At 40.8% G+C, this 11465-nt stretch overlaps 1 protein-coding gene across 6 annotated transcripts; it reads right to left on the bottom strand.

Moving 5' to 3' along the window:
• Positions 1-270: 270 nt before the first annotated feature.
• LOC114794759 (ovochymase-2) lies at positions 271-9508 on the bottom strand. 6 transcript variants are annotated; one of them, XM_028987521.1, is made up of 19 exons: positions 9412-9508; positions 9203-9300; positions 8977-9074; positions 6525-6697; positions 5714-5809; positions 5496-5644; positions 5217-5409; positions 5002-5092; positions 4780-4934; positions 4514-4654; positions 3933-4063; positions 3456-3549; positions 2372-2503; positions 1953-2030; positions 1581-1740; positions 1427-1481; positions 1158-1353; positions 843-970; positions 271-569 (listed from the first exon to the last, which is right to left on the bottom strand). In XM_028987521.1, the coding sequence occupies exons 1-19, from the start codon at positions 9482-9484 to the stop codon at positions 402-404; spliced, it is 2409 nt and encodes an 802-aa protein (XP_028843354.1). In that variant the 5' UTR covers positions 9485-9508; the 3' UTR covers positions 271-401. The 6 variants fall into 6 exon arrangements, 5 of the variants coding, with proteins under 5 accessions (XP_028843354.1, XP_028843356.1, XP_028843355.1 ...); XM_028987523.1 differs by having other exon boundaries at positions 4780-4913; XM_028987522.1 differs by having other exon boundaries at positions 5486-5644; positions 5742-5809.
• Positions 9509-11465: the final 1957 nt, after the last annotated feature.

Raw genomic sequence — 11465 nt, 5'->3', positions numbered from 1 at the left:
CTATGGACTTCCGTATGCATGTGTGATGGCTTCAGCGTCCAATCGGTCCAATTATCTGCTCAACTATCATAACCAGAGCTGATTTTTTCAGCAAAACAAAATAATACCCACTTTTATGACATTTTTGTTTGTGTCTTAAGAAAAAAATGTTATATTATAGTAGCAATTTATATGGTTACATGGTTAACATATAAACCACAATTTTAACATTTTATCAGGAATACAAAGGTATCCATGTAATAAGCTAAATTTGTGTTGTAATATGGTGGCAGTTGCGTAGTGGGTAAGACACCCCAGTGACTATTGACTGTAAGTCCTCTGGATAAGGGCATTTCTAAATGCCAGAAATGCAAATGTAAGTAAATTTTTAAATATTGTTTAACATAACGTTTTAACTTTATTTAGTTAGTTTCATCAACTTTGTCCTGAATCCAGTCCAAGAAGGTTGAGACAGATGAATAGACAACAGGGTTCCTGAACTTTCTACAGCCTTCTGTAGAGGTTGCTACACCGAGCACGAAGAAAGTGGAGTCAATCGACCGGCAAACAAGTGGTAGTCCAGGATCTTCCTAGTGGGGAACATTCATTGAAATTCATTAAAATATCTGCTCATTTGCAGAAATATGCCTAATTTGCATTCTTTAGATATTCTAAACGGCACGTTTTCTTCATTGGTGTCTATGAGAAGCAGCAGTGACCCTGTGCTCCACCAGGGGGTGCCATTACGTTGTGTGAGATCATTCTGCTTACCAGACATTGTGTTTGTTTGAACTAAACTGACCTAAGATCTCTTATTCTAAATTCTTAAAAAAATATTTTATTGTAAGTATATGTGGACTTACCATGCAGGAAGCTGACCCCTCCAGCAGTTCAGCACACAGCATTGTAGCTGTCAGACCACTGCCATGGTAATGCTTACATCCAACCAGCATAACCTCCATCTGCTGAGGTGGATGGTTCCAGTACCCACCTGTTGATTAGAGTGTGGGTGATCGCTCAATCCTTAAAAAACAGGCCTCCCACACCATCACAATCTCAGTGTGATGCCTCAACCCTAGAATGACTTATCTTCAGTTGCTGTTAAAGATTAAATATTTAATATATGCTCATACAGATATTACTTGCATTCACTGTATTTGCAAAGACATGACACGTACTCTCTCCTCTGTTCTGAACAGCCACTGTACATTTGTACTGGGAGTCCAGAAAATCCCCTACATCAAAGGGTAGACAGACAGGCTGAGTGTCTTCATCAAACACCAGTGCTGTGTTCAATTTGAGCAGTGCCACATCTCCATCCAGCGTTAAAGGGTCATACTGTGGGTGCATGATTACTCGCCTCACACCACGGACCTTCATGAGGGAATCCACACACAAAACTTGAAGAGAAGTTTAAAAAAAACAGCAGCAAATGCATATATCTCACCTGCACCTTGTGACCACCAGACCTCACTTTCAGATTTTTTAACTGTTTCTGATTCCTGAGGTTGATAACAAAAAAGATGCAATCTCTAAATTAAATTGGAGTGAAAAAGATGTGAGATGTAGATATAGAGGGGCATGTGCATGATGAAGCTCACAAAGTAGAAATGCAGTGGGCTGAGGTAAGAACCCAGGTCTCCTCGATTATGACTCCTCCACATGCAACATTAGTATCCAGAGAGAGGTGCACATTCCAGGCCGAGGATCTCATCAAAGGCTCCTCAGAACCAGTGAGAACATGCGGTATTCCACACAAGCCTGGCAAGATAGAATGCAGCATGCACCCCGTATGCAGCGTTACCCATGGGCCTGTACAAACAGTGTAATTGTCTAGTAACCTCAGTTTATTTAAACACAGCTAAATAGCTCATGTCCTTACTCTGCATACAAGAGTAGGAGGCTCTGGTTCAAAACAAAGACATTACAGAAGAGCTCTGTTAAGGCACAGAGACAGGAATTGCTGGACAAACCTGTCTGCAACTGTCGAGACTGAGCAACCCAGTCACCTGTCACATCAACACCTTCAGAGGAATCCTGTTCATGGAGGTCTGATTGGGTGAGAAGGACAGTCAAAAAACAAAATGTGCGAAGAAAGCAAAGACCAACCAACTGCGAGTGGCATTATTCACTGTTTGCCAACTGGCACCCACACAAGATGTCCCTTGTTATGTTATGTCATTTATTCACCACAAATATCCCCTCCTACAACACTTTCACTAGAACCTTTCACAGGCAGTTTGCAACTGGGAGGGATGTACAACTTGAGTGGTTCTGTTGAACAGAATTATATTATATTAGCATTAGAAGTAATGTGAGGGCAGGGTTGGGGTTTTGGCCATAAAGTGTCTTTGTTTTGTGTCCTAACTCACCGTTTTGATGCCAAGCTCACCGTTTTCACTGATGAAGGAAAAAGTGGCACGGAAGCCCCGGCCTGCCAGGCTGCTGTCAGAGGTGAAACGCAGCACCATCACACTGCTGTAGCTAAGCACAGGTGGGGGCAAGCCTCCGCCACAGAGAACCACTGAGATGGAGAGAACAAATACATCGTCACTGACACCGATCTGGTGGCAGCCAGCAAAGATCAAGGCTGTTCCAGTTGTATCTGGCTCCAGTTCTCAGTTCTCATGGGTGGTTCATTGATGCTATTGACTGACCAGGATGTTCCCACACACAGACCTACAGCAATAATACAACACAAAAATACATCATTCTGCACAGCTCCATCTCAATTGAATGTATGAAATTCCTTATTAAATGAATACGATGAATCTATATTTATAATAACAATAACAGTGCCGAAAATCCACATAATATGGATGTTTTAATGATCTTTACATATAATACAAGCCATATTAACATGTTCCTGTTTATTGTTTGTTATGGCATTAAATGTGGTTATATGGCTATATTTTTTCTTATAATTAAGTCCTTTCCCCTGACATCATCTACTGTATGCAATTCTTCTGAATGACTCCAACTGTAACTGTAAATTCTGACTCGGGCAGGTTTGTTGTTGAAACCCTTTATTTCATGTGATGTAAAATTGTTTGCCTTCAATGTTTTGTGTTTATTTATTAATGAGTGCCAAATGAAAGACATTCTGTTAAAAGTTTGTTGTGACAAGAGTTACAATCCTTTCACCTAAAATTAGTTAATTGAGCAATACCCTGTTACAAAATAATAGGAACTTGCTGAAGTACATTACTTGTGTACTTCATCCATCACTGGTCACAATTAAGTAGCTAAAACCAGATCTATTATTATGGGTTGAGAAAGCATGGGAAACCTATCAAATGAAACAAATAACTTATTACTTGGGAATCCAATAATAAACATTTATTAAAAGGTGGAGTCCCATCATGCTCTGTTTTGTTTTTATTTTACCAACTTTATAATGCAGACAGAGCTTAAGGAGTAAAATTAAAAATGTAATTACAAACATTCTAATATTTGAAACACATTCTTCAGTTTACCTATTTCATCCTTCCCATAAAGATCTCCCATCACTTTTACTGAGTCATAGTAGCAATGTTCTGACTGCTCCAAGTCAAAGTCGTGAAAATCCAGCTGTAAAACATGATAAGAGGCTAGAGATTTGTTTCATACCACAGGTTGCACTGCAAATAGTGAAATCACTCTGCTTTGTCTATGCCAAACAATATCCCTTAAATCAACAGCCCAACAATGTCCCTTAAATAAACAGAGTAGTGACACCTCCTAGATTTCAAACAGTTTATTCAGCTACTTTTAGCATATATGAGCACATACATATATATGTCAATATTTAATCATTACTTGGGATCATGGCTGTTAAAGTGGTGGCACCTTGGGCACAGTGTCACATCAAGAATCACTTTCTACAGCAGGAGAAACTGATCTGAGTCAGCTCTCACTGCAACTCATGAATGCATTCATGATGTGGCTGGGTACGGCAGGGCACCCCAGTTCACCTTGACAACGTGGCCCTTGGGGGCACGGATCACCCAGCGGCAGTCAGTGTCGTTGCCATAGTGCTTTGGGTGGTTGGGACTCTGGACAAGCCCCTGTGCATGGAATAGTGCCACCGTAGCACAGCCTGGCCCTGCACAAACACAAAACAAGCAGAGCCCAGGGGCCGGGGATGAAAGCCGTCTGCTGTGGATATTTTACAGATCTCACTTGATTTTGAAATTGAAACTTAATCTCAATATTCCTGCAAGAAGATCAGTCCACCTGTGTCTCAGAATGTGTGTCAGTGCTGGACCTGACTACACTGCCCCAGGAGGACACACTGGTCTCTGCAGTGGATTTAAGGATGGAAGATGGTCTTCTTTCATTAGGTGATTAATTAGACCAGCAAATCACTGCTGCAGACGCCTGTCTAGTATGTCATCATTTAATAATCAAAAGTCATAGAGTACAGTTTCCCCCACATGTTAAAAACATTTATCTTCCCCAGCCTGCTTTTTACACTTTTGTTTATTCCTAAGGGACCTGCTATAGTAAGAAACACATCTTGCACATGGTGTTGACTGTATACTAACACACTCACCATGAGTATAATTGTCTGCCACAGCTCTGTATCGGATGGAGAATCCGGCCGCTGAGCTACTGACATCGGACACAAATTGGACAATGGTGCTGGTGGAAGCGATTAGCATTGGCGGTGGAAGCTGAGAGCCACAGAACGTTTCTGTGGAGAAATGGCAGGTGGAGATAGGACATTAAGATGTCATAGTAGCACTACATGCATGACATCCAATTCAGGCTGGAGACTGAGAAGAGGGTGTTGTTCCAGGCTATTCTGTAGTTTCTCACCAATTGCATTGTTTGCACCCGCAAACACTGCAAGATGATCACTATGACAGAAATCATCATGTTCCACATCAAACCTGAGGAATTCCAGAAGAATGTGGCTCCCAGTAGGAACATTGATAGACCAGGTACAGAATCTGCTCAAGAAATAAGCAGAACTATGGGTTGTTTTTCATATTTTAGCTCTTACAGTAGATGGTTAATTCCAACTTTGTGTTCACTCACTCATTGTTCTGGTAGTTTTGGCCCAACCTGGTTGGATTTCTAATGACTCCTTGGCTGTCAGTCAAAATGCCATCAGACACATGGCATTGGCCTACAGGAATGTATCCAAAGGGATCAAATCATAGCATACAGTGACTTGTGGAAGTATGTTTCTGAAAATAAAGGAGAAATTATATGAAAGGCAAATAAGTAAAATATTAAGAATCAATGCAAACCATTAAGTTTTTTCTTGATCCATGGCAAAAACATGTTGACATCAGTAAAGATTCCAGGTGATCCTCTTTTGTGTGGTGGTTTATTCCTGTTGTTGGTCCAATTGCGCCCACAACCCTTGCCCCAGGAAGTAATTCCCACTATAACCCAGTGCCCATCCTCTCTAGGGCAGAGCAGTGGGCCACCTGAATCCCCCTGAAGAATGGTAAAAGTTATGAAATCAACAGACTCATCTGATTAAGCTGGATATCATTGATTTGGATGACAATACCGAGTGACACCTGGCATGCATCTCTGCCGCCTCTCTCTGGCCCTGCACACACAGCAGTGAATGGCTGGTTGGGTCGAAGTGTTTGGAGGAGGTACTTGCACATGACTGGACCCACCAAGTCCAGGTGAACTTCCTGAAGAACAGTTGGTAGGCGACCACCTGGGTTCCCAATGCATCATCATTACTATTAGAACATCAGTAACATTCCTTTAATAGATAAGCACACACGTTCTTTCAGACGTCCCCATCCACTAACAATGCAGGTCATCCCAGGTAGAAACTCTTCACTCGGCAAAGGAAGGCATAATGGCTGGATGTAGTCTCCTACAAAACAAATGTTGACCATTGTATCAAGATATACATGTTATAATTAATAACCAGCACCAATAAATGTGTCTCTGATTTGTCAAGCACAGAACCTGTCATTCAGCTTTTAAAAAAATGCATTTATGTTTCTTGATTTAAAACTAAACCCTATTTTTCATAAGTAATTAAACTGTCACTGCCAGAGTTCGGGGGCACACGGGCAGACATCGCGGGTTTGTATCCAGAGACTGGGAAGGAGGTGAGCTTTGTGCATGCTGGGGTGGCTGGCGGGAGGCTTGGCGGAGAGAGGCCGGCGGTGAGTGGGAGTGAGAGGGGTGGACGGGGCACACTGCTGAGCGTGGTGGCTAAGGGTAGCTCATGGTGGCCGTGGAGGGAGAGAACAGCAGGCAAGTCTCATGGTCGTTTACCCTTCGGGCAAAGGGTCGTAAATCAAGAATTCAGACCAAGAGTATAAGGCTAGCGTCAATGAATTAACCTCAAAGAGCAGGCAGCCCCCAAGATGGCTGCCCGGATTTTATTCAGTCTGTTGTCTGTTGCTGTCACATGCCGCCTGGGGGCCCAATGGTGGGGTGGCAGCCATGACAAACATATTATGCATATAAATATTATTTTAGTGCTTGGATGAAACCGCTTTGCACACAGTGGCTGCTTGAACAGAAAATGTTCCATAAATCTAATACACAAGCTTCAACTGAATTGGTGATTAACTTGCCAAACTGAATGTCTCCATCCACCTCTAGAAGAGCGATGTCATAGCTCATTGGAGAGGAGGTCTGGTAGTCCTCATGGACTTGTACTGTCTTGATTCTGAACTTCTGCTCCCCTTTATCAAACACTCTCTGGTCATGTTCCCCAACCACAGCAATTATGTTTTGCAAAGAGGAGCTGTAAACAAACTTAAAATTAATTGTTGAACTTGTTTCTAAGCATTAAAAATTGCTTATATATTTATTTATATTCATCCTGTCATATACACACACACAAACCCATTCATCGCATTACTGCAAGTTTCATATGCTGCTGTTGCACTAGTGGGTGGGTTGCAAAAGTATTCGGCCCCCTTGAACTTTTCCACATTTTGTCACATTACAGCCACAAACATGAATCTATTTTATTGGAATTGTGAAAAACCAATACAAAGTGGTGTACATTTGAGAAGTGGAAGGAAAATCATACATGATTACAATTTTTTTTTTACAAATAAATAACTGAAAAGTGGGGTGTGCGTAATTACTCAGCCCCCTTTGGTCTGAGTGCAGTCAGTTGCCCATAAACATTGCCTGATGAGTGCTAATAACTAAATATAGTGCACCTGTGTGTAATCTAATGTCAGTACAAATACAGCTGCTCTGTGAGGGTCTCAGAGGTTTTTTAAGAGAATATTGGGAGCAACAACACCATGAAGTCCAAAGAACACACCAGACAGGTCAGGGATAAAGTTATTGAGAAATTTAAAGCAGGCTTAGGCTACAAAAAGATTTCCCAAGCCTTGAACATCCCACGGAGCACTGTTCAAGCGATCGTTCAGAAATGGAAGGAGTATGGCACAACTGTAAACCTACCAAGACAAGGCCATCCACCTAAACTCACAGGCCAAACAAGGACAGCGCTGATCAGAAATGGAGCCAAGAGGCCCATGGTGACTCTGAATGAGCTGCAGAGATCTACAGCTCAGGTGGGGTAATCTGGTGGGGTAAGTGGACAACTATTAGTCGTGCACTGCACAAAGTTGGACTTTATGGAAGAGTGGCAAGAAGAAAGCCATTGTTAAAAGAAACTCTAACACACACACAAGAACTCTAACACACACAAACTGACCATGCACCAGTCACTCTGTGCAGCTCTGGTCTGCCAACTACCTCACTTGTCACTTCGTCACTTTAAACTTACCTCTGTTGCACTATTGGTTTTGCACTCTCCTGGTTTTTCACTCTCCACCATGTGCCCTTATTTGTATATGGTGTTTTTAAAATTGTATATATATATTTTTTTTTTAAATTGTATTTATACTTTGTATTCAATGTTACTGTTACTGTTTTTGTATTTAATGTTACTTGTATGGGTCAGAGAGTAACGTAATTTCAATTCTCTGCATGTCCTGTACATGTGGCAGAATTGACAATAAAGCTGACTTGACTTGACTTGACTTGACTTGAAAACCATAAGAAGTCCCGTTTGCAGTTTGCCACAAGCCATGTGGAACATGGCAAACATATGGAAGAAGGTGCTCTGGTCAGATGAGACCAAAATTGAACTTTGAAAAATGTAAAATGTAAAAATGTAAAATGCTATGTGTGGTGGAAAACATCACATCACTCTGAACACACCATCCCCACTGTCAAAAATGGTGGTGGCAGCATCATGCTCTGGGGGTGCTTCTCTTCAGCAGGGACAGGGAAGCTGGTAAGAGTTGATGGGAAGATGGATGGAGCCAAATACAGGGTAATCTTGGAGGAAAACTTCTTGGAGTCAGCAAAAGAGGTTCACCTTCCAGCAGGACAATGACCATAAACATAAAGTCAGGGCAACAATGGAATGATTTAAAACAAAACATATCCATGTGTTAGGATGGCCCAGTCAAAGTCCAGATCTAAATCCAATCAAGAATCTGTGGCAGGATCTGAAAACTGCTGTTCACAAATGCTGTCTATCTAATCTGACTGAGCTGGAGCTGAATGGGCAAAGAAGAATGGGCAAGAATTTCAGTGTCTAGATAGTCTCTGGTAGAGACATAAACTTAAAGACTGGCAGCTGTAATTGCAGCAAAAGGTGGTTCCACTTCTCAAGTGTTCACCACTTTGTATTGGTCTTTCGCATGGAATTCCAATAAAATTGATTCATGTTTGTGGCCGAATACTTTTGCAACCCACTGTATGTCTTGTGTGTCCTGTTAAAGGAGAGGTGGGGGGAAGAGTTGCTACCTGCAACAATACACTCCCCCTTTGGCCCAAACCAGGCCTTCCCATTCACCAAACTTTGTGGAGAGACCCAAACTTTGTGGAGATCCGATCTCCCTGTTGTCATTTGATTTCTGATTATTATTTTTGATTTCTGAACCCTTTGGATGTTTTGGCTCTGTTAACAGTGGAATGCATGGAGGAATTATATACATTTAGGAACACACACAGTATGCATGTGCAAGGATAAAACCACTGTTGACTTACTCTGAAACTCTGTAGACACAGTGAGCTGCGGTCAAAATCCAGCGTTCCGTGAGGACAGCGGCGCCACAGAAGTGCAGGCCTTTCTTCTTTAAAGACACCTGCATTGTCCCACCAAGCCACCAGAAAGACAATAGAAGTGTCAAGTGTCAGTTCGGTCTAATAAAACAGAAAAGGAAAAAATAATGTGAACCTCTACAGTTACTTATATCGTTTGATTGCAAAATACAAGCCAGGGATGGAATCCATAGACTGCCTCTGTGCCTCCAATGATTCTCGAGGAATGGTGCAGGATCGCCTGCACCTGAGGGTAACCGCATTTACCACCTGGAAAAAAAATTAAATACAAGAGAGAAAACATGTGTTTTCATTTAAATCTATCGATGAAACTTATATCATAGCTCTTTTTACAAAATGCTTTATGCGTTATGATCTCACCATCACCATGTAGGTATTCAGAGATGCCAGGAGTGAGTAGTAAGACCCAGAGCAAAACACACACAAAGTTCATCTCTGCCTCCACTGTTTTCCGAGTTCAGACTGGGAGCCCCAGAAATGGAGATGGCGCATTTATAAAGGCACAGGAGAGCTACATTGAGGCTGTTAGTCATTAACCAAAATGTTAATAAGAATCAGGAAACAAAACAAAACCTCCTTTATCCTATTAAAAATGGCTCTGTCCTGTTTCACACATCTTTACAGGCACCATGTCAGCCAAGAGAAAGTCTTTATTGAGAAATAAAGCTTCAGCCTACAGTAAAACCTGAAACAATAGGATATCCTGACACCCCCAAAAGATGAAATCACAGCTTCAGTGGATACAAAAGTGGTGACACTTTAATTGCAACTTTGACCTTTCAAGGCACCCCACTGAAAACCAGAATCCAATTTCAGAGTTTAGCTTCTATATCTTTTAAAGCACAAAAATCTATCTGAAAATAGAATAAAATCTATCTGAAAATCTGAATCTATATTACCAAAATATAACAGATAAGGTCTTTATTCGACCTGCGTCATAATGTTCAAACATAAACAGTTCACCACATACAGAGAGAATGGGACTCATGGTGGGTATTTTACTATCATAAATGTAATATACAGAGCAGTGAGTCCCCTCTGACGCTGAAATTCACAAGGGAAGTGACCCCCTGTGGACAAGATCACTGACTCAGCTCCAGGCACAACATATCCTGTTGCTGGGAAACCCATGGCAGGTGTTCCAGTAAATGCTTTTTCTTTTTTTTCAGCTCTTGTGGTCTGTGAAACAGAACTTGCTGGGTTTCATTAGCATTCAAATGTTTCAAATGTGTTTTAATCAGAGGTGGAAAGAATATAGAAATTTTTTTAAAGAATTTTACTTAAATTCTACTCAAGTAAAAGTAAAACTACCCATCTAAAACTCTACTTAAGTAAAAGTAAAAAATTACTTAATTCAAAATTTACTTTGAGTAAAAGTTACTTAGTCGTTTTTATTGAACATTTAGGTGGTATAATGTGCAAACTATGTTAAGACCACCCCATAAAACATTTTTAAGCACAGATGGCCACAATAGTACCAAATTCTGAATTGTGTGGTCCAACTCAAACATCCCAATAAAAAAAATAATAAAGCCAAAATCAAAGTATCCATCAACAATTCCTTATTAATAAACTGTGCTTTTTGTTCTTTCAAGAGCAAACAGTTGTTTTTACTGACAAATGAGCACACTGACTGCCAATCAGTGTGCCCCACATAATACTTTTAGTTTAATAGTGTTGTTGAAAGTAACTAAGTAACTTTTACTCAAATTAAATTTTAAATTAAGTAATTTTTTACTTTTACTGAATATGTGTGTAGAAAAACCATGAAGAAAAGAGGGGAAAAGAGGAGATCTGGTCAATGCTAGGTAACTTAAAGTCAGCAAATTCAAATTATTAAACACCAAATATTGCAAACAACTGTTTACTTACCCCAAGAGACATCAGATTTTGAAACACTACTCTAATTTTACATACTGACTAATAGCTCTGGTTGGGGTGGCCACCGGGGAAGCCAATCAGATTTCAGTGATGGCCACTGCCACCTCTGTGGCCACTCTCCTGATTCCAACAGTCAGGGTTATTCCCATTCTGAAGAAATCCACTTTGGATCTCACAGACATCAACAAATACTAAAATAAATTTTTTTTTATTCTTGAATACATAATCAATGTGTATTTCATGTAATAACCTAAAGGGTACTAATCACTCTGTCTTCAAAGTGGCACAGTCTGTCCTTTTGGCTGTCATGCATGCATGACGCTAGATCAGCCAAACTGACATCAGTCGTCATTCTCTTTGACCCTTCAGCAGCGTTTAACGTTAACAACCACAAGACTCTCTTGATCATCATATTGAGTCTTTGAATTTATGACTCAGCATGGCAGTGGTTCAAACCTATAAGATCGGCCATTTCCGGTGACAGAGAAGAGAGTGAAGTGAAAGTGATTAATTGTCACACATGAGACACCACA

The sequence above is a fragment of the Denticeps clupeoides genome, chromosome 7 (genome assembly GCF_900700375.1).
Source record: "Denticeps clupeoides chromosome 7, fDenClu1.1, whole genome shotgun sequence".
NCBI lineage: Eukaryota > Metazoa > Chordata > Actinopteri > Clupeiformes > Denticipitidae > Denticeps > Denticeps clupeoides.
The sequence above is the reverse complement of the archived record's forward strand: the minus strand, read 5'-3'. Positions and strand labels throughout refer to the sequence as shown.

What these genes read in the sequence shown, in the direction of transcription:
- LOC114794759 (XM_028987521.1), bottom strand. Translation starts at nt 9,484, where the DNA reads ATGAACTTTGTGTGTGTTTTGCTCTGGGTCTTACTACTCACTCCTGGC. An exon ending in CCAAGGGCCACGTTGTCAAG is followed by an intron (nt 3,550 to 3,932) that starts GTGAACTGGGGT and finishes CATGTTTTACAG; the next exon opens with CTGGATTTTCACGACTTTGA. An exon ending in GTCTCGACAGTTGCAGACAG is followed by an intron (nt 1,741 to 1,952) that starts GTTTGTCCAGCA and finishes CTATCTTGCCAG; the next exon opens with GCTTGTGTGGAATACCGCAT.